This window comes from Crocodylus siamensis, chromosome 4 (assembly GCF_052110815.1).
Source record: "Crocodylus siamensis isolate JL-2025a chromosome 4, ASM5211081v1, whole genome shotgun sequence".
NCBI lineage: Eukaryota > Metazoa > Chordata > Crocodylia > Crocodylidae > Crocodylus > Crocodylus siamensis.
In genome coordinates, this window is record NC_143398.1 from 212,703,568 (window position 1) to 212,727,240 (window position 23,673).

Consider the following 23,673-nt stretch of genomic DNA (forward strand, 5'->3'; position numbering starts at 1 on the left):
AGGCCTGAGAGGTATAGGCTAGAGAAGAGGATGGTGAAGTAGACAAAATTTAAAATAAGATCTTGACTGACCTGTGGCTACACAGAAAGAAGAAAGGCCAGATTTAGATTTAGAAATGTCTTGATTCAGTAGGGCCAGTAAAAGGGCCAAGCCAAAGATGACATCTAGGACACAGGCCTGAAAGAGACTATTATGGGTGTCCCACAATAATGAAAAGCATTTAGTGGAGATCACCAACTCAGTTTGAATCTTACTAGGTTTAAGATGAACCCTGGTTATTCAAAGACCTATTAGAAAGATAGGATGCTCAGAGCTCTAGTGTGAAACTAGAGCTAGGCCTCTTGAAAGTCTCTGGATTAGAGTCAGAGGAGAGAGCAACAAGGGTGATGTCATGGTGAGTGTCTGCTATAGACCACCAGACCAGGTGGATGTGGTGGATAAGGCTTTCTTCAAACACCTAGCAGAAGTTTCCAGATCACAGGCCATGGTTCTCATAGGGGACTTAAGTCACCCTGATATCTGCTGGAAGGACAATACAGCGGTGCACGGGCAATCCAAGATTTTTTGGAGAATGCTGGGGACAACTTCCTGGTGCAAGTGCTGGAGGGGCCAACTAGGAGCCATGTGATGAAATGACTGGGTCTATGGATGCGGGGAGACCAGTGGCAGTACAGGTTGGATGAATGGACTGTCAAGCGGATAAAAAAACTGGCTGGATCATCAGGCTTGCAGGGTAGTAGTCATTGGCTTCATCCAGTTGGCAGCCAGTTTCAAATGTAGTGCCCCAGGGGTCGGTCCTGAGGCCAGTTTTGGTCAATATTTCATCAGTGACCTAGAAGATGGGATAAAGTGCATGCTCAGCATGTTTACAGATGACACCAAGCTTGGGAGCATAGTAGATATGCTGGAAGGTAAGGCTAGGATTCAGAGAGACCCTGACAAACTGGAGGACTGGACCAAAAGAAATCTTGTGAGCTTCAGTAAGGACAAGTGCAAAGTTCTATACAGGCAGTCCTCGGACTTACGACATAATTGGTTCCTGAAAACTGCGTCTTCATAGCTTCATAGTTTCTAGGGTCGGAAGGGACCTGAGCAGATCATCTAGTCCGACCCCCTGCCATGGCAGGAAAGAATACTGGGGTCAAACGACCCCAGCAAGATGTGCATCTAACCTCCTCTTAAACACCCCCAGGGTAGAAGCCTGCACCACTTCTCTTGGAAGTTGGTTCCAGATCCTAGCCGCCCTGACCATGAAGTAGCACCTCCTGATGTCTAACCTAAACCTACCCTCTGCCAGCTTGTGACCGTTATTCCTGGTCACTCCTGGCAGTGCTCGGGGGAACAGGGACTCCCCCAATGCCTGCTGATCCCCCCTGACTAGTTTACAACAGGCCACAAGATTCCCCCTCAGCCTTCTCTTGTGGAGGCTGAACAGGTTCAGGTCCCGTAGCCTCTCCTCATAGGGCCTGCCCTGTTGTCCCTTGATCATACGAGTGGCCCTCCTCTGGACCCTCTCCATGTTGTTGACATCCCTCTTGAAGTGTGGCGCCCAAAACTGGACGCAGTACTCCAGCTGCGGCCTGACCAGTGCCGCATAGAATCGAAACGTAACTCGGAACCAATTTTCTCATAAGAAACAATGTTATAAATGAGGGATTGGTTCCTGAACCAAGGCCTGATACCCTGTTTTCACCAAAAGTACACCAGAATTTTGTACTCGATCAATTATAGATGAGTAATATAGCTACATTAACGTATTTATATCGTAAATAGCAATCATATTGATTTACAAGGACTTCTCTGAGGTGACTCTGCTGGACTTTTTGAAGGGCTCTTGGCTGGAGTCTTCTCAGGAGTCTTGGCTGCAGGTTTTTCTAGAGTCCTGTCTGCTGTCTTAAAGAAAGTGTCCAAGCAAGTTTGGACAGATGTTCTCCAGGGAGACAAGTGATAAAGTGAACTTGTTTGCTGGCGTGGTGTCGCACCGGATCAAGCCTTGTAAGTCGAAACTGATGTCAAAATTGAAACAGGGTGTCAATTTATAAATGTTGCAAGTGTGAAATGTTGTAACTCGAAGGTTGTAAGTCAAGGACTATCTGTACTTTGGATAGAACAATCCCATGCACAGGCTAGGGACCAACTGGCTAAGCAACAGCACTGCAGAAGAGGACCTGGTGGTTACAGGAGACAGTAAGCTAAATATGAGCCAACAGTATGTCCTTGTTGCAAAGAAGGCTAACGGCATACTGAGCTGCATTAGTAGAAGCACTGACAGCAGACTGACAAAAGTGATTCTTCCCCTCTATTCAGCACTGGTGAGGCCACATCTGGAGTACTGTGTCCAGTTTTGGGCCCCCCACTACAGAAAGGATGTAGACAAATTGGAGACAGTCCAGCAAAGGGCAATGAAAATGGTTAGGGGGCTAAGGCAGATGACTGCTGAGGAGAGACTAAGGGAACTGGGCTTATTTAATTTGGAGAAGAGAAGACTAAGGCGGGATTTAATAGCCTGAAGGATAATTCAAAAGAGGATGGAGCTAGACTGTTCCCAGCAGTGGCAGATGACAGAACAAGGAGCAATGATCTCAAGTTGTAGCAAGGGAGGTTTAGATCAGATATTAGGGAAAACTCTCTCACTAGGAGGGTAGTAAAATACTGTAACAGGTTAGTCAGAGAGGTTGTGAACTCTCCATCCTTGGAGGTTTTTAAGACCTGGCTAGAGAAATCCTTGGCTGGGATGATCTAGTTGGGGTGGCCCTGCTTTGAGCAGGAGGTTGGACTAGATGACCTCCCGAGTTCCCTTCCAACTCTAATTTTCTATGATTCTGTGGGTCATCACCATAAAGTAGTGGTGAAAGCTGTGCAAAAACCAAGCAGAAGTCCAGCAGAGAAGAGAGGCCAAGACAAAACTTTCACAGGCACACATGAAGGGGAAGAGAACCCTTCAAACAAGAAACTGGAAGGGCGGTGGGGTACCTCTAATGAATGAGGTAAGAGGATAATCATGATAAGCAGAATCAGAAAAGCTAGCAAGAAGACAAAGTTTCCAAAACCACAAAATGTTCCAGAAGGATAAAGCCCTGAAATTTAGCTAGGAAGAGGTCATTACAGTTTTAGTAGAGAGTAGGGGTGTACAGATAAAGATTTTCTTGGCTAATACCGATGGTTGATTATTAACCAGCCATATTGGCTGATAACTGATCCAATAGCTGACTTACAGAAATGCAGACCAACTGCTTGGAGAACAACATCCTGTGGGGAGAGAAGGAGCATGGGAGAAGGAGACTGAGGCTCTCACAGTGAGGGAGGGAGGAGGTCAGGGGCGGGTGTTGCCCAAGCAACCCCGGGAACAGGACAGAGCTGAAATGTGGGGGGAGGGGGGGCTGCTGCTGTACACACCCCCAAAGGAGACACGGGGGGCCATGTGCACCCTTGGATTTGTGCAAAGGGCAAAGGCAGGCTGCCGACTGCAGGCTCAGCACCAAGGGCAGCACCAGCCTCTTCTCAGCAGGGAAGGCTGGGCCGGGGCTGTGCTTTGGGTGGGCAGCAGTGGCGCTGGGAGTGGTGGCTATGGGGTGGACTACGGCCACCTCAAAATTCCCGTAGCCACCCCACAGCCATTCCTTTCAGTGCCACCACTGCCTGCACCACCCCGGCCCAATCCCCCCCACTGGGAACAGGCTGGCACAGTCCCTGCAGCAGGTAGCCCACCCTCGCCCCATTCACAAATCCATGGGGTACATGCCCCCCATGCCATGGTGGGGAGCCACCCTCCCCCCCCCCATCTACCTGCACCCCCTGGAAAAGCCAGCGGTGGCTCTGTCCCACTCCCAGGGTCACATTCACTGCCCTGGCTGGGTAGCGCCTGCCCTGCCCCACTGCCTCCCTCACTGTGGGGCCTCAAATCAGCCACCCCCCACATCCCTTCCCTCTTCCACACCCCTACCCCACACTGCCCTCCAAGCTGCCGGACTGCATTCCTGGCCATGTGCATGCACAGGGCATTTACTGGTAACATTACTAGCTACACCTGCCAAAAAAATCTGATTGCCAATAACACTAATTTTCCTTTTAATTGGTGACAATTTGATATGCTACCAGTATATCAGAGCACCTCTAGTAGAGAGTCTTAAAGGCTGCAGCCAGAATGAATGGAAAAAAAAACCCGTTAAAAAAATTATTCTAAGCAGGAGGTCTACACAGCACATTTGATGAGTTCAGAGGGAAAGTGGAGAAGAGACAGGGTAAGAGTTGAAATGAAAGGTAGGATTAAGAATTTTTAAGTGGGAAGACCAAGACTTGCTAGTACTGGTAAAAGAAAAGTTGAAGAGAGTGAAAAGCAATAGAAAGGAAATAGGTAATGAACAAATGGAGGCAGAGAGCAAGCAACAAGTCTTATAATCAATGCCCAGGGAGGAAAAGGAAGATGGCAATGCTGGATTTTGTGATTTTTCCTTACAAAATGAATTAAAATCCAGGATGCAAAAAGGAAAAGGGACTAGGCAGGGAGAAAGGCTGTAAAAAAGCAGCTGGACTGAGGGTGAGAAGTCAAATGGTTGGCTTAAAAAATGACCAAATTAAAAGAGCAAAAAGGAAACCCACAGATAAAAGAGTAAGCATAATCATACAACTTCTGACAGAAGTGGTCAGCAGCAGAACAAAAGTGTAGAAAACTTGATGTTGAGAGTTAAACAGAAGTTTATGATAGAAGAGAGCTGTCAAACACAGTAACAAGTTGACTGGAAGTAATACTCTGAATAGTGACCAAGATATGTCCCACAGACCAAATCCAGCCTAGGGGGCTTCCCATCAGGCAAGACATTTGATGTTGGGGAAGCAATGGAGACATTCATTAATTGCCACAGGTCCCACAAATACAACAATTAACACTGCCACCTCCTGTCCTGCTACCAAATTTCTGGACCACGGAGAGGAATGACTTGAGCACCACTGGAATAAAGAGGAAAGGACAGAGGAGAATCCAACTGTTAGCTGATGGACTGAAAGTCTAGTGAGGAATAGGTGATAAAAAAAAAAGAGAGAAAAATGAGCACTGCTGAAAGAGCACAGCAGAGATCAAAGACATACAAACTTGTCCACAGTTTCAGGTGAAACAAAACAGACTATTATCAGACCTCCAAACAACTGATTTCTTCTGTCAAGCAACAAACCTCACAGCTGTTTGCAGATGATACTTTAGATGAACCAGGCTACTTAATGATGCTTGAAAAATCATTGGTTTGTTCTACCTTCTGCCATTTTTTGTAAGATCATAATTCTTCTGTTTTGTTTTTACCATGGTGGTTAAGCATTGCAACAGGTTACCCAGAGAGGCTGTGGAATCTCCATCTTTGAAAGTTTAAGGGCAGGTTAGATAGGCACGTGACTGGAATGGTTTAGTCAGACAATCCTGCCTTGAGCACAGGTTTGGACTAGATGACTGCCTGATGTCCCTTCCAGCCCTACTAATCTATAATTCCTCTACTGTATTAGTTGACAGTTGTAGGTTTATTTACCCTGGGTTTAAAATTTAAAATAAAACCTACAAAATGGACAGCTCAATTTTAACACTGGACAATTAAAGAGAGCAATGTACAATAGTTTCAAATATACTAGTATGGTTTATTGGCCTGACTGTGCAGTAATCTCAGTTCCACAAAAGGATTAACTATTACCATGGAATACCTGCTTTTAATCTCAGTTGAATTAATTGGATATAGTATGAAACTACTTTGCTACCATTAAAAATATTCAAAACAAAACAACTCTTCTATTCAATTACATATGAAACTTCCATATTCAATGATGGAATTTATACACTGGAAGAAGTGATCCACTTCCATCTTTCCAGCTGATTCAGTAAACTAAAAGACTGCAAAAGTAGTCATAATATTATCCAGTGCAACCTGCAACAGGCAACAGCAGAAATTCAGTTCCCCTGAGATATATGGAATTATTCAAAATTCCCTCACTTACATAAATTCCTTCAGGAGACCCTTTTATATTTAAATACACACAAAAGCTTTGAGGGCCGAACATGAAAACAATTTAAGGGGGTTATTTGAATACCATGTTCTATTATCTGACACATTTCATATTTGCTTTAATTCTCTAGCTAGATTCAGACTACAAATCATGAAGTTATAAAAGCAGGCTAAAGAGTTAACACCAAATCTGAAAAACAGCTTTGATATGCGTCAGGTTCAGAGAGGACTATGAAGTGAAATCTTGAGTGATTAGACTACACAGATGTTAGAAAAAATGAAGAGTCATGAAGCAGGCTGGTAGCACAGAGGAACAAGAGAAATACCCAGAACTGTTTAAGAAAGCAAAGCTAAAAAATAACTGAGGACTCTTTGAAGATGCACTATGAGTGCACGAAGAAACTTTCAGCTATAGAAATGGAAAATGGAGCAATTGTATACAAAAATTACAGAAGAGCTGGTCAAACAGTAGCTGTAATTCTACTTAAAATACAACACTGAATGCTTCATTTGACACCTTCCAAGTGACAGCTAGAAACTTAGGAACTAGTTACAAATAACCAAAATTAGCAAATGAAGAATTTGCAATTACAGGCAGTCCTTGACTTATGAGTGTTCAAGTTACAACAAATGTCACTTACGACCTTTGTAAATTACAACACCGTTTCAAGATTCCAACGGGGTTTTGACTTTACAGCGCTGGACGCAGCTGCCTCCAGCTGGTAAGTCTGTTGTGGGAGGGTATTGGGGGGGGGGGGGCGCAGATCAACACCCCCACAGCGAGGCAGGGATTGGGGATGGGACAGGGGCTGCCCAGCTGGGGCACCCAGAGGGGGCGAGACAGCTCCAGGCACTGTGTGCCTCCTGTCTGGGAGGACATGGGGGAACGAGGGTGCCCTCGGATCTGCATGGGGTGCTCCAGGCAAGTGGCGGAAGGTGCTGGGAGTGGTGGTTATGCCCTCCTGCTACTTGCCCAGCCGGGGCAGGGTGGAGCCACTGCGCTGCCTCCAGAGAAGCAGCACACAGCACCCAAAGCTGCCCTGGCCTTCCCATCCCCCCCAGCCCTGGCTGGGCGTGTGCCCCTGCATCAGTGTTGAGCGTGGTAGAGGAACCAATCCCCCATTTGTAACCTTGTTCCTATGGGAAAATTGGTTCCAAGCTTTGTGCATCCTCATTGTTTTGAGAGAAAAGTTGTATTCATCTCCATACACCCAAATCTACCTAGACTCTAGGTACACTGGAGTACCAGGGCACACTTCCCATTGCAGAACGTAACAGTTTCACTTGCAGGCCCAGGGAGGCCAACCAAACTTGCCCTGAAAATAAAGGAGACAAATGAACAGAGAAAAGATGAATTAAGGCCTCTAGGCAACATAGCTGACTTAGAAGAGACCATAGGGGATTTCCTACTGTGGGAGAAAATACAGATCATCCAACTGTTGGAGTTTCAGACAGGAATTGGAAGGCACCAGAGAGGTCCTGAGCCCACCACTAATAAAATGATAACAATACTGATAACAATGTTAAAGTTTAACAACCACATGGATAGGTGGTAACTACTACTTACAAGCAATAAAATCTTTTAAGAAAATGTCATGTAACCTCCATGATTTTATATAGGGTAGGTTATTATCATAGGGTGCCCATCACCAAGGAATCTATTAAATCTACTCATGTACCATATCAAGATATTAAAAATTATTCTCAATGATTAAAAAGTCAAATAGTTTGCAATATCATTTGTTGAAAAGTGGGATTTGCAGTACCTTTTATTCCACTAATTTTGCAATACATTTGTATCCATGCACCATGTTGTTTAGATAACTGATGGAAAATTGAAACAATATCTTTAAGTTCGAAAAAAATCAAATAGAAAATGTTAGTACAGCAATTCATGTTAACACAAAGTTCAAACTATATAACAATGTTTCCTATACACTTACAATGCTGCAATTAGTTAAATTTGCTACTAAAAGGTTATTTTTTTGGTAATTAAAGAAATATTCCAGCAACTGTGATTAGTATTAAAAGAAAATATTGACAAGCTGCACACTAACCTGTCCCAGCCCAGGCATACCTCCTCCAAGTCGTAGAAGTCTGTCCATATTTCTAGAAAACAGAAACAAAGGAAAAGGTTCCCAAGCTCTGAAGTGTTTACTAAATTGCTATCTGTATAATTCACCTTCAGTCACTCAGTATGTCAAAAATATTGGTGGTAATTACAACACAACATCAGACTTCCTGTTAATTAACACCACATATTAATTCAAGAAGCTGTCTTCCATGCTAATTAACAGACCTCGCTTTATTGCTTTGGTTTTGGGTTATCCCCATTTCTGAAGACAAGCATTCTTGTCATACTTTTCAAAACTTTGCTACCAGTCAATTAATTATATTTTTCCTGTTACCTGAAAACAGCACCTGCATAGAGAAAGTGCCTGGAAGTTATTACAGATATGACTGAGTTTCCTTCAATTTGTCCAGAGTGCATCAATAAAAATTTAAAAGTAAGGATTTTTAACATCCTCATTAGTAAGTTCTGTGCTAATTAACTTACAGCTTGTCAGTTATCATCAAAACTGCATGTGAAAGACACTGAGCAGATTATGGATCTCTGAATTAGCATCAAAAGCTTTTTTAATGAACTCATTATACTAAAAGAAATACTGTAAAGTAAACATTAAATGCATTTAGTTAGAATACTAGGGGCAGTGCCATTATTTCATGCATTTCAAATGTTGCTTATAGGATCCCTTAGTGTATTCCAGGAATAGAGCTAAACAACTCTTGTGGTTAAATAACTGAATTTCCCCACTTTTACAATCCTTAAACAAGGAAATAATTTTGATTAAGTATACCTCAGAGTACCTGTTCATTACTCCTTCCCACTTTTAAATAATTTAATTTCTTTCATTTCACTGCTGCAATTCCTTCTCTTCTTGAGACGCAAACACATAATCATAAATATCATTTCAAATATGTAGGAAATATGCTGTCCCAAAATATAGTAGGTTTAGTACTTTATGTTACTTTCTCGGGCATGCAATTAAGTTTTAAAAACAAACCAGGGACCAGGGCAGCTAGTGATGATTTGGCACACAATAGCTAAAAAACCCAGCTAACTCAGTGTCTCAGAATTTGACATGGAATAACAGCCAATCTTACTTGAAAAGTGAAAGAGTATAGCGTCAAAAAATAATAAGTCACATCCTTAATATCACAGGACTTTTGAATAAATTGAAACCGGCATGACTTAGCTTACCACTACGGGCTCCTACGCATGTGCAGAGGCTGCTCTGACGCACTGGAGTTCCAATGCGTCAGAGCAGACTCGATTAATCGAGTAATCGAGTCTGCTGGAGCGCAGAAACTGATGGGCTCTGGCAGCCTTCTGCGTCATGTGCATCAGTATTGCTGTGCGTCTCCATGCTGAAAAAATGGTGGCAAGACGCTTTGAAATAAAACATGTTCAATGAGCTTCAGTTCAAAGCGCCCCACTGCCATTTTCTGAGCACGGGGACACGTGGCAGTATTGATACATGACGTGCAGGTGCTTTAAATAGCACGGCTCACTAATTAAAAGCACCTGGCACCATATCCTAGCACATGTAAAAATGCCCTATGAGCCTGCTCAAGTGTACCCTTGTATGCCTGCTTTAAAAAACAGAGTGAAAACAGCAAGTGACCATATTTCAAAAGCAAATGAGTTCTCACCCCATGTATTATGCATTCACAAAAAAAAAAAAAAAATAGAGATTGCATTAACAATACAAATTCAAAAACCTGATGCAGGCTCAGGTTCAGAAAAAGGGATATGGATAGAAGTATGATATATGGAGTAGGGAAAAATAGCATGGGGATGAAGGGTCTGAAAGACCAGAAAAATAAGTTTAGTCTATGTATTGAAAGTAAAAGTAGAGAAGAGATGGTGCTTATTTTGAAAAAAAAAAAAATGAGATGGGTCCAATACCCATTTTAAATTATATTAACATTCTTCTTAACTAGTTATAGGTGGGAGTCTGAGCATTATTTGTGTCTTTATTCCCTAATATTTGGAGAGTTTTATTATGCAGGTTGTGTCAAAAACAACTAAGTGACAACTGTTTTACTTAGAAGCCATGCACTCCTAGGTTAGACAACAGATTTGTAGAATGGTTTGGACAGGGATTCTCTCATCTCATCTCTGGCAGGAGGTTGGACTAGATGACCTCAAAAATCCCTTCCAGCCCTACTTTTCAATGATTCTAAAGCTATAGTTACCCAGATAACACTTTTATAAAGATCAATGAAGCAGAAAAGGAAGAGTTAGAAGTTAGTGAAAAAGAAACCCTTTAAAAAAGTGCCACTCATTGCCTTTCCACATATCTTAAATGTTACAGAAGACCAGATCAAATTTTTGTTTCTTACCTGGCACTCAGTCAGAGCTTTCACACTCTGGTCAACAGAGTTGCCGGGAGCTACTTAACCTCTGGTGTGGCCCCCACACTTCCTGGTAGCCTATAAACTAGTTAAGTCTTCTTCCTTAAATAAGAAAAAAAGAGAGGAAAAAGCAGTGGTATTTTAAAAACAAAAGCACTGAAAATATCATGCTTCATTTTCTGAAGAAGAAAGGCTTTTAAATAAGGGTTCAAACTAAAACAAAAAAAGTTACTGCTAGCATTTGTGCTAGAGAATTTAATGCACTGCATAACATCTGCAGTGCCACCCTCTCCGCAGAAGTTTCCCAGCCACGCAGGCCGCTTACAAACGTTCAAAAAAGAAAAAAAAAAACAACCCTCCCCCCCCGCCCCCCAAAAAACCCCCCATGCTTTACCAGAAGCAGCACTGCATTACTTCAACCTTTGCGGCATCTGTATAATTTCGGTGCTTCACCAGGGGTTTTTGGCACTTTTATCTGAAGTTGAGTTAGTCAGCTATTAGATAAAAACGCCAAAAAAGCCCCACTAAAGCACCTGATCCATACAGATGTTGTGCGAGCTGGGTCCAACTAAGGCAGGAACGAGCAAAGTCCAGCCTGTGGGCCAGTTCTGGTCACCAGGGGACTCCGTTTCCCAGCAATCCCTGCCTGCCTGCATGGGAAGAGGCATGTGCTGGACTCAGCATGGGAATACACCAAGTGAAATAAAGTACCAGGGGTTTTTTTTGAACATCTGTAAGCAGCCACAGTGGCAATATAGATAGGTAAGAATCAAGCTTCATGTTTTAGTAACCACCCTTTTCCAGAAATGGGAAAGGGAAAACAACTTCTGTAACTAATAGGAAAAAAGAGTATTTGTCCATAATTATCTAAAATTTGAAATTTAATAGAGGAATCAGCAGTGATGTTTTAGCAGTAAGAGCAGAATAAACTAAATATATTTACTAAATAGATTTAAATCTGGTTGAAACTAAAAAAGGAATACCTATGAATTGTTTAGGACATTTTTAGTTAAATAATCTGTGACCGTATTACAGGAAACTTACAACAAAGAAAGTCATCCAGTTTTCAAATTTAAAATCTCAACAGTTTCACTTTTTTTGGCTAACTATTAGAATAGCAGTGATATCACAAAATTCGAATACCACAAAAGCATATATTGTGCAAAGGAAGTTTTAATGAGAATTTGTTAAAACCAAGTTTTATTTTCATCAAAAGAAAATTCAGCTTAGATCTGTCTAAAAGTGACATGAATAAACATTACTAAATCTCTGAAACCTTGGGCACATGTTTTTTTTCCAGATTATAATTGGTGGTACACTTCATCCCACAGGTCCACTTCTACCACACAAAGCCAGCCTGGCTAGGGCCTGATCTAGCCCATTTTTCACAACACACTTCCATCACTCTCATGGCACACCTTTTGGGAATCACTGTTACAAGGTATACATTTTAATCATGGCTTAAACTAGGCAAGCAGAAAATATTAAGATTGATTATTTGAATGAAGGTTGATTTGTATTTATACTTCAATTACTTCCCCCCAAAAAATGTTGTTTGGTAGAACCATAAAAACCATGTTGAGTTGCAACAAAATAGTTTTTAAACTGGTCAATATTTTGTACCAAAGGATACACTATAGCTACACACATACATTTAATAATTTATTTAAGCTCAATATACATCTCTCTAGATTCTTAATCATTCTATTTTTATTTTGTTAAAACGGCAAACAATATGTAATTATTACGTTATTTCTATTCTAAACTATTTCTACCTGTCATACTACATTTAACAGGAAATGCAAATTCAATTAAAAAGTAATCACAAGCACTTTTTAATATTACTTGCATAAGAATTTCTTCCAAAATATGATTAAGACGGAAAGCGATTTATTAAACAAAGGAAGTGTTAATTCTTTAAAGCAGAAACAAAGTTGTCATTTGACAACCTTGGGCAGGTTTTCAAAGAAACTTACGCAGGCAACTATAGATACCTATTGTGGCCATCTCCATCTTTATGTGCACCTAACTACTTTTGAAACTTCAAGACCGAGGCTTTAATATATCTCAATTGCTTTCTCTCCCTTCTAGCCCCTTTCTTATTCATAGATTATAAAACATGCTGGGGGGAAGCTTTTCCATTTGTTCACCCCAGTTCCCAGTTAGTTTTTCAATTCTGAATTGACTAAGTCCGGTGAAGAAGATATTTTGTTCTCTACCTGGTAGCCATACGCAGAGGTGCACCGATAAAGACTTTTTGGGCTGATACTGATGGCCAATTATTAACAAGCCATGTCATCTGATAGTGATCCAATTGCTGATATGCAGCCCAGCAGCTTGGAAAGCAGCATCCAGCTGGTAAGTCTGTTGGAGGGGAAGGGGCATGGGGGAGGGAAGAGGCATGGTGGGGGGGCGCAGATCAAGGTCTTCATAGTGAGGGAGGGAGTGGGGCAGAGGCCAGGCGTGGGACAAAGCCATGAGAGGCTCGTCCAGGTGCCACGGGGAGCTGGGGGCGGATCCTGCCACTACTTGCACCGGAGGGGGAAGACACAGGGAGCATGCACCCCCTGGATGTGTGTGCAGGGCAAGGGCAGGCTGCCATTGTGGGCTGAGGCTGGAGGCAGTGCTAGGCTCTTCCCAGTGAGAGAGTTGAGCTGGGCCTGCACTTGGGGTGGGCGGCAGCAGCACTGGCGGGGGGGCTAGTCACCCCAGAATTTGCCACAGCCCCCCCACACAGCACCCTCACCAGGGACAGCCTGGTGCCACCCCCAGCCCCATCCTACAGCAGCACCCCACCCTCACCCCGCACATAGATCTGGGGGACACATGCCCCCAATGGCTCCACCTATGGCTGTGTAGTGGCAGGATCCGCCCCACCTCCCTGCACCCCCTGGATGAGTCTCTCATGGCTCCGTCCTGCATCCCACCCCGCTCTGGCTGGACAGTGCCTGCCCCTACCCCAACCCCACTCCCTCCCTCCCGCACCACAGGGGCCTTGATCTATCAAACCCTCCACAGTCCTTCCCTCCAACAGACTTATCAGCCAGACGCTGCTCTGCAAGCTGCTGGGATGACTGCATGCATGCCGCAGCTGCACGCATGCACATGGCATCTATCAGCATCATTAATCAGCCATATCCGCCAAAAAGCCGATTGCCAATAATGTCTATTTTCCTTTTATAGGTGCTGATACAATATGAACCGATGTATTGGTGCACCTCTAATAGAAACCAGAATTCATAGAATCATAGAAGTAGGGTCAGAAGGGACCTTATAGATCTTCAAGTCTGCCCCCCTGCCTGGGTAGGAGAAAAAACTGGACTCAAATGATCCCAGCTAGGTAGGCATCAAGCCTTCTCTTAAAGACCCCCAGGGTAGGAGCCAGCACCACTTCCCTTGGAAGTTGGTTCCAGATCCTAGCCACCCTAACTGTGAAGTCATTCTTACAGATGTCTAATCTAAACCTACTCTCCAACTACTTGTGGCTGTTATTCCTTGTTATGCCAGGGGGTGCTAGGGGAAACAAGGTCTCTCCCAAACCCTTCTGGTCCCCGCTAGTGAGTTTATAGACAGTCACCAGGTCCCCCCTCAGCCTTCTCTTGTGAAGGCTGAACAGGTTCAGGTCCCGCAGTCTCTCATTGTAGGGTCTGCCCTGTAGTCCCCGGATCATGCAGGTGGTCCTCCTCTGGACCCTCTCAATGTTGTCCACATCTCTCCTGAAGTGCAGCACACAGAACTGGACACAGTACTCCAGCTATGGCCTGACCAGTGTTGCATAGAGGGGGAGGATCACCTCCTTGGCTCTACTTGAGATGCACCTATGGATGCACAACAAGATCCGGTTAGCCCTGCCAACCGTGACCTCGCATTGTCGACCCATGTTCATCTTGGAGTCAGTAATGACTCCAAGATTGCTTTCTGCCTCCATGCTCTCAAGGGAGCTTCCCATCCTATAAGTGTGCTGCTGGTTACTACTGCCCGAGTGCAGCACCCTGCACTTGTCAGTGTTGAAGCGCATCCTGTTTTTGCTAGCCCACCCCTGTAACCTATCCAAGTCCTGCTGCAATAGAAGATTTGCTTCTTGTTATCTCACTCACCCCAAGTCACCTCAGTTGGGTTTTGAACCCAGATCTCCCACGTGGTAGGTAGGAAAGCTACCACACAGCTACCACTAGGGGCTTAACGTCTCAAGGAAATTTGTACCTGGAGGGGGAGAAAGGGGAGGAAAACACAATGGTCTCTAGCCACTGCAAGATTTGCTTCTTGTTAGCTCACTCACCCCAACTGGGACTTGAACCCTGATCTCCCATGTGATAGGAAGGAACACTGCCACACAGCCACTTTTTCTAATCACAAAAAAAAGCTTTTCCACACAACAGCAATCAAAGGTATTCAACATTTGGAAAACATGTCAACATCTGCTTCACATTTAAAATGAAACTAGATACTTAAAGCAATAACATCATATTGTGACATTTAATTTATCTGAAAAAATTAGGTCCCCCCCCCCCATATCCCTTAGAAAGCACTACTAAATTCCCCAACTTCTAAAGATAGCTCCTTGATGTAGCATATTATTTTATTTACGCCTAGGCCAATAGAAACAGCCCAAATTCAAACATACTAAAAGAAAAATGCAATTAAATAAAATATTTAAATTAGCATTTCCATTTAATAAAGTTATTTTTAATTGGGTTATTCTACAGAATGCAACATGTGCTTATGTTCCGATGCTTACTTCCTATTCTGTTCTTCCTACTCCTGCTGCAGGGAAGCAGACTTGGCCAAGTGTGTAGCATGGGCCAAGAACTTATTTCCAATACTGCCTTCAACTCCCCTGTAAATGCAAGATCTTAATTCTGATCTTCCTTTCTTGCACTTTAGATATTGGCTAAATGCTTTTATTCTGCCCAAGGCAAGATCTCCATTTGATCATGACTGCAAGAACAGGTTTCACGCAGGAAGCATGGTTATAAATGTATTGAAATATTCAAAGTTTACACTGGGGTGGGCAAAATAGTGAATATGGGTGGCAGCCAGACTCCATTTCCCAGAATCCCCCACCCCTGCTGCTGTGGCTGGTTTCCATGGAGACCCCAGCAGGGGTACCACTGTGACAGCAGGGGTCAGAGACCCTGACCCATGCTGTCAGTGCTGCTGGGACCACTCTCTATTGAAACCTGGGCCATGTACTGTCATGGTGGTGCTGCTGGTGGAAATCCATGGAAATCAGCCCACAGTGAAGAGGAGAGGCTGCTTGGAAATGGAGTCCAACTTTGCCTGCCCCAAGGTTAAACCAATACTTCTCAACCATTTTCAATTCAGGGCACCCTTCCTTCATTTTCAGTTTTGCAGCAGCCCAGTTAAGAAGCATTGTTGTGCTGCCAGAGGTACAGGCGGAACTGCCAATGTGTGGTATGCACTTCCAGGTAAGACTAAAGCAGGCAGGACTTCTCACTCTTGCTGTAGCCCTTCCCAATCCAACCCTCAACACACTCCTGTAGAAGATTCACAGCCCCCCTCATCAACCCAGTCAAGAACCACTCCATTAGACATTATAATGTATTTGTGCAGATGTTTATTGGTAGGTAACTTCTTGGGGTAGAAGTTGGTTAGCAAATTAACTAGCAATTTCTTTGCTTTAGTAATTATCACGGATCCAGGTTTTCCATTTGCCATGGAAACACACAGATTTTTCCCCTGTAAAAGAGAAAAATGCAAGAAATTGTGGGTTTCCCCTTGCAGGCTGGCAGAGTTCCAGCCTGCAGTGGGCTGCTTGGGGCTGGGGGGAGTGGGACATAGGAGGCAGGGGGTGCCACATGCATATGCACATGCGCACACACACATGGCAGCCAGGTGCGGGGGTGGAGGGGGCAGGTGAAGAGGGCACAGACAACCCTGGGGGGGGAGGGAGAAACAAGTGATGCAGTGGGGGGGACCACAGACCATGTGTGGAGGAGGTGGGCATATGTCCCCCCCACCCCAAGATTTCTGCACCCCCAGTGGAGAACAGGGCTGCAGCCGCACTGCAGCTCAGGGCAAGAGCAGGATAGATTTTAAATCACAATTTAAATCACTGGTCAAGAAGCCTCAATTTAATTACTGTCCTATTCACCATCTTCAAAGCAGCTTCCTCCTGAGGAACACTTCTTATGATGTTGTTTCATTCAGGCAACCAGGCCTTGCATTTCTTTGTTGCACTCTTTGCATTTTGCATGCATGCCTTCTCACCCAAAGGTAAAAGATCTTCATTAAAATATTCCCAAACAGGGTCTCTTCTGGCCTGGCAAGCCTGCGGCGACAAATGACGCATGCCCCCAAAGGCTGGGGTAGGGCATGGCATGGCAAACGCCCACAGGTGGTGGCAGCAGCAACAAGTGAGGAGCTCCCACAGGCAGCTGCAGCAGTGTCAGCAGCCTGGGGGGAAGTGGGGGAGCACAGACCAATGGTCAACGACCACCCTCACATGTAGCCAACTGTTTCAGCGGGGGGGGGGGGGAAAGCAGGTAGCAAGAGGCAACTGACCACAGGTACCACCAGCGGCATCAGCGACAGCCAATTGCAGGGGGTGCACATGCACCTGTGTGCATCCCCCATGTGTCACCACTGCCTGGGGCCATGACAGGTTTTCCCTTCTACCTCACTAGATCTCAGAATCAATGGAGAGGCTATACTAAAAAAACTTATCCCTCAACACTTCTGGAATCTTCTGCTCCAAATGTCTCTCTTTTGTTTCTACTGCCCCTCCCTCCTTGCATTTATCTCCAGACTCCTCCTCCTTGCCCCCATCTACTCTACCCCCAACAAACCTCTGTTCATTTAACTTCTTGAAACTTTGCACTTTTAGAGAGATAAGGACTTGATTCTGTACACAAACTTGCAGAGACAATGGGGCTGATGGGCAAATAATCAGGTCTGTTGTCTCTCACCTCCATATATGGATATATATAGATAAATATATCAAAGTGTGTGTGTGTGTGTGTGTGTGTGTGTGTGCGCGCGCGCACACGCTTCATTCTGATGTATATCTATATCTAGACAGAAAAGCATCACAGAAATGCTTAATGGGATCTTCTGGACTAAGCACTGAGTCCCATTGGGTAGAGTGGTTTTCTTTAATCTTTAGTAATCTATCAGATAAACCTCTGGGAACCCCATAAGATTGGATCCCTAGTATAATCCACGGCCTGTTGTGACATATTTATAAAACTTTTCTCAAAAGATTACGTAAATATGTCTCAAATAGTATATAATTAGATATAAATCCCCATTTCATGATGATAGCTTTGAGCTTTAACATATCTTCAATCACAACTATCTTTATATAGTTTAGTTTTTTTAATCTTTAAAAACAATCAAATAATATGATTAAGTAAAAATAAAAATCCAATTTAATTTTTTTTAAATCTGATGTTTTAATTTTTTTGTTTGTTTTTAAATCATTGATTTTTATGCACCATGGGCAGGAGCCACCTCTGCAGCCAAGATCCAGTGCAGAAGAGAGCACCATGCTATGGCTGCCATGATGAGGCACCCCTGCCTACCTGGCAGCAGTAGGGTGCACAACTCTGCACCTCTACACCCTACCCTGGTTGCCATGGCAGTGCAGCACTCCCCACCAGGCCTGCCTGCTGGGCCTTAGAGGCAACTCCTGTTCAGAGACAGTCCAACCATCCTGCAGCACCCCTATGCATTGCCTCCCCCTCTACCCCCATGTCACCTGTGCCCACACACACCCTTCTCCACACACCTACCCCTTTTATCACACACTGGGGGCAGGAGCCTGGGGGCAGAGGGCTGTGGGTCAGGAGTGAGGGGCACTGGCAGGGCCAGGGGCCTGTGGGTCACAAGTGAGGAGTATAAGCAAGGGGGGGGGGAAGGCTGTGGCTTGGGAGTGAGGGACACCAGCAGGGGCAGGGCACCAGGATATCAAAGCTGCTCAGTGCCACAAAACAGCAGGGGGGAGGCAGCTACAGCTGGACCCACGTGTTGGTGAGCGAAGATGGCAGGGGGAGCTCTGATTTTCCATGGGAAAAAAAACCAAATCCTATCAAAATCAAATGCCAAAATATGTAAGTCTTTATAATTTATTGTATTACAGCAATTGAGACGCTGGTAGACTTCCAAATTGCTTTAAAATTGTAATTATATCAATAAAAAATTGTGTTCAACTGATGTGCAAGTGTAGTAGCATTTCATTTCAATCAACAAAAAACATGGATGGGGTGGGGGGGGGAAGATAAAAAAAAAAAAAAAAAAAAATCAGAGAATTTGGGATTTTTAAACAAAGAAAACCAGGATCCTGGGTAATTATCTTGTTTGGATGTGCCCCTGACTAGATCATCTTATCGTTCCTCAGTTCCCCTCACACCACCCTTAGCAAAACAGTTTCTATTCCTTCAGTTATTTTTTCTCATTGCTCACCTCCACGCAGGGGAAAAAAAGAAGTGTTTTGCATTCAAAAGCTTATCTAACTCTATCCCAACTTTGCAGTTGGTCTGATAAAAGATGTCACCCTAAAAAAATCTTTGCCTCCCTGTTAAAAAAATCTGTACAGCAAACATTCATAAAAACCTGTTTGCAACTGATCTAAAATAAAAAAACACAATCCTTAGATATCCAAACTGATTATTCTCCGATAAGAAAAACATTTAACATGTCAACAGATATATGTAACTAGCAAAAAGAAACTAACACTGCAATTCTGGGTTTTCTATTGGCATACCCAACAGTTTTTATTATCAGTCTGTTACATATTTTTAACTGCTTTGAAGACAAAATACTGAAATGTTTTTCTATTTAGCATGGAGAGAGACCTATAGTCTTTGCCTAAGATGATAAAGACACGGTAGTTGTCCATATTTTTACTGAGTTCCCATAGAAATTTTAAATCAGTGATTCTCAATCAGAGTGCTGTAGCAACCTGGTGTGCCATGGATCCTTTCAAGTGTGCTGTGGAATGCTATTTAGTAGCCTTGGGTGTGCAAACATGATTTTGCAAGATAAACCCAGCGATTTCAAATAGAATCTATACAGTTAAAAAAAAAAATGACTTGCTGTGGTCTTTGCAACAGAAGAATTACTTGATTATCTTTCTGTAGTCAAAAACTAAGTGAAAGCTAAGAGTGGACATTTTCCAAGGGGTGCCTCAAGTCTACTGATGGGGTGCCTTGAGTCTATCAAGGGTGATTTAAGTCTGAAAAGGCTGAGAACCAAAGTCTTGGTGAGAACTCATCAAGTTAGACTTTTTCAGTGTTTTGAAGCTCTGATCATAAGAGAGCCTTTAACCAGTAACTATCAAGGCTGTGTGTAAAACTATAATCCCCATATTAAAAAAAAACAAAACCCAAAAAACAAAAAAACTCAACAACCCATAATAAAATCTTACAATGGAGGTCCTTTGTTCAAGGCTGGTTGATAATTCATTTTGACACACTAGCTCAAGAATAACTTATTAAGAGGAGAAAAATCCTAGCTGGAAAACTGAAACTGCTCTTGTTTTTTATTTAAGTTGTTTGACTGTAGTGAAGGGCTTGTGACTCACAAAACCAGGGCACTGCTCCAAGTCTTGTTACTGGCTTCACTGAGGCCATGTACAGGCAGGTGTTAGGTTTCCACTGGGAGAACTGCAGCTCTTCCTGTAGAAACCATGAGCATACAGGCATTCACACAGGTTTTTCCAGAACACAAATGGTGGTTCCAAGGGAATAATAACCCATCCCCAATTCAGTCAAGTCACTCCCAGGAGAACATATGCCTGTACACTAACCCACCACCTGCCTCTCTCTGGAGACCAGGAGTTGAGCACAGGGAGTGTAGTGGCAAGGAAAGGTCACCATGCCTTCCAAAGGCCAGGGACAACCCTTATTTGGAGAAAGCCTGGGAGGTAACTGCCATCACCCCTGCTGCAGATCTGGAGGGGAGGGATGGAGCAGCCACATCTTCCTCCATGCCTGCTCCTCAGACCGGGATTACCAAACTGAAGAGCAGGCAGTTGGGCTGCTACTCTGCTTGGCTCTCAGCCGCTAGAAGTTAAGCAGATGAGCAGCTGCTTCTTGTTCCCCATCTGCTCCTAAGATACAGGTCCCTGATCTGAGGAGCAGGCAGAGGGTTTTGTCGATTGTTCCAATCCCTGGAAACTAGTTGGGAAAGCAGGAGGAAGGCAAGTGGGAGGAGTTGGGGAAAAGGGGTGGTTGCCAACTGAATGCCTGCACTACTCTCTCTCCCAGAAACATTTCTAACACTGGAAAAATTTCCACCAATAGAAAGAAATACGTTTGTGGCCTAAGAATGTGGCACAGAGCTAAGGCAACTTGTTTCCTCACCTGTAAAAATGGGAACGTTTGTATTTACCTCTATGCAGTTTGTCAATTCCTTACAAAAAAAGCATCACGTAAAAATCATTCCTAATGAATTTCTCATAGTTTGCTCAGGGGGTTGTTTGGGGAGGGTTGGTTGTTTGGTTTTTTGTTTTTTTTTGGGGGGTGGGGCAGCGGAAGATGGTTTAAGTGGTTTCTGCTGCAACTTCATAATATCATTCTAAGAAACGTGTCTAAGCAAGGTAACAGGCATTTCATGTTTAAACACACTGTGCTGCTCTGTTCACATTACCCACCAAAAAGCAAGCAGTGTAGCTGCCTTCACACAGCACTGACAGTGGGCTAATTAGTTCTCAAAGTAGACAGCCCGTCCTTCCAGTTCTAGAGGTAGTACAGTGAGGGTAGCACAGTACATTTCAGCGCAGCACTGACTGACACCGTAAGTTATTGCTACAGATATGCACTGTGAAACCATATACATCACAATAATCCATCATTTCACTAAGTAAAGTACTAGATGCATCCAGAATCACTTGAGGCTCTCACTGCTCAGAAAACCCAATATGGAAACAAAAGAAGTAACTGGACTGAGACAGAGCAGCAGCAAAGAAATCAAACTTCTCATGAACAACCCAAGAAGAAATAATTGTTAGTTTAAACTTCATACCGCTTACCAAAACCTAAATCCATTGTTAAGGAAGACTGATAGAGCTAGCTTATAAAAACTACTAATGTTTTTGTATTCTCCTAGTTAATTCATTTTAAAACTCATTGCAAATTTCCTTATTTTTCCAACCATCGTCATAATGGGTGTCACCATGTTGGAGCAAGGATTACTACCACAGCAAGTGAAGGATCTATTATTAATACCCCATAAAATTGCAAATAAAGATGAACCCATTAGAGGTTCCATGCGTAACCAATCACTTGAGATAAATTCTAGCTATTAAACATATTTGCAAACCAATTTCTAGAGAGCTTTGGAAATCTAATAAGGGCTGATCTTCCACATCTTTGCTCATTATAGACTCAGAAACACTACTGCTGCTACTACTGATAAGTTTTTAAGGGCCATCAAAATCTTTAGGCTACAAGAGTTATCCACAGCTCCGACTTGCAGCATCTTGCAACCTAGAGAAAGACACTGCTTGGTTAAATGTGGGGAGACAGCCAGCACTTACTAAAAATATACACTTTCCAGATAGAAGTATGTTTTCAGCCTGAGATTTTGAAATGTAATTTTGATATTTCTATCTACTGTGCTATATTTTATATAAACAGAACTTGAACGAAGAACCAACAAGATACATGCCCGCATGGCTGTGTGACAAGTATTCCAAACAGCCACATACGACTAAATTATGGTGTTGCCAACTCTCATGATTTTTGGCATTGTTCTTAACATCTATGCTTTGGGAATGTGAAAAACTTAGCTTTTCCTTTTTTTGAGAGAGAAGAAAAAGAGAAGAAAAAAGATGTGTTTTTCACATTCCCAAAGCGCAGACATTAAGAACAACACTAAAAATCATGAGCATTGCCAATAATGAAATTAGACCTGATCTCCAAAGAGCAATGAGATCTGTGGACTAACATCTGTTATACCTTTGTTTCTGTATGTATGTTCCCTTTTCACCATAGATTATGGGCTCCTTCTCCTCCATACCCTGAGTCCCATCACGTTCCTCCCGTCCCCTGTGCTACCAGCTCCTGTAGTGTTTACGGTCTCGGGCACTAAATTATCAACTTCTGAACGGTGCCAAAGGCGCCAGTTTACAACCCGCTCCTCATGGCAGCTTGACAAGCGCGAGGAGGAGCGGGGACCGGGCACCCGCGGCCCCGAGAACTGTCTGCAGGACCCAAGCGTCGGCCGTGGCGGCCCCGCAGCCGAGCCCCCGCTGCCGCCGGCCGCGAGAAGAGGGAAGGGGACCGGCGTTGCGCCACCCCGCAGGCCCCTAGCAACGGGACAGGCCGCAGCAGCCGGACCGCGCCCGCCAAGAGCCCAGGCCTGGCCAGAAGCGGCCGCCCCCCACAGGCCGCCGCCAACCTCACCTACGGGCCGGACCACTCCCGCTCCGCCGCGCTCCGGGCCGCGATGAATCAGCCGAATTTCATTCAAACCGAAGCCGCCCGGGCCTCCCCCAAACACATCCGGAGGCAAAGGGCACCGCACCATTTCCCTTCCCCTAGCCAATAGCGTGGCGGGCCGAGAGCCATGGCAACGCAGTCCCGCCCCCACCTGCTGGCGAGGCTGTGGAACGCCCGGCGCGCGGGGGGAGACGAGCATTGGCTGCTGCTCCTGCCCGTCTCCGCCCGCCCCGCCCCCGGGCAGTCCTGCCCCTCTGAGGGCGGAAGTGCAGGGAGCGGCTCTGCTGAGGTCAAAAAAACGAGCTTGGTGTCACGAGGTAGAAGCGCGGCATGATGTAGGCCCCGGCTGCTTTTCGGGGTGGGGGCAGCTCAGCGTGTATTGTTGGCCCACATCCCATCTGCAGGAGGGTGTGACTGGGGGAGGGGCAGGGAAGAGCACCCAGAGTTACCATAGTGGGGTTGGTTGTACCCGTGTTGGTGTAAGGACATCAGCAGACACGATTCTTTGGTTAGATGTGCTCTGTTTTATTACACCAACTAAATAGCTGGAAAAAATTGTTTTTTGCAAGCTTTGAAGTACAAAGAAGGGTGTTTGTGCCCAAAAGCTTGGAACAAACAATTTTCCCTACTATTTAGAAAGTTAACAGAGGCATCCAGGAGGGATATATGCTTGTAAAGAAAGATAAAAGGCTTGTTTGCCTTGCAAAGGAGAGGGGACTAAAACGGAGGTAAAATAACAGGTATTCTTCTAGGAAGATGGGAATGTTTGTTAAATTTAAAGATAGACATTCTGAACTGATAAAAGCACTTTTCCCTCCACACTGTGTATTGATTAAATCATGGGGCTCACTGTTGGAGGCAATTGTCAA

At 44.2% G+C, this 23,673-nt stretch overlaps 1 protein-coding gene across 1 annotated transcript in view; it reads right to left on the reverse strand.

Moving 5' to 3' along the window:
• PSMD14 (proteasome 26S subunit, non-ATPase 14) overlaps positions 1 to 22,925 on the reverse strand; it is a 72,179-nt gene extending 49,254 nt beyond the window's left edge. The window contains exons 1-3 of the mRNA XM_090045615.1: positions 22,769 to 22,925; positions 10,389 to 10,502; positions 8,039 to 8,090 (exon numbers count right to left, since the gene is read on the reverse strand). Of these exons, the coding sequence (XP_089901741.1) occupies positions 8,039 to 8,086 (48 nt within the window). The 5' untranslated portion in view covers positions 8,087 to 8,090; positions 10,389 to 10,502; positions 22,769 to 22,925. The remainder of the gene's footprint in view (positions 1 to 8,038; positions 8,091 to 10,388; positions 10,503 to 22,768) is intronic.
• Positions 22,926 to 23,673: the final 748 nt, after the last annotated feature.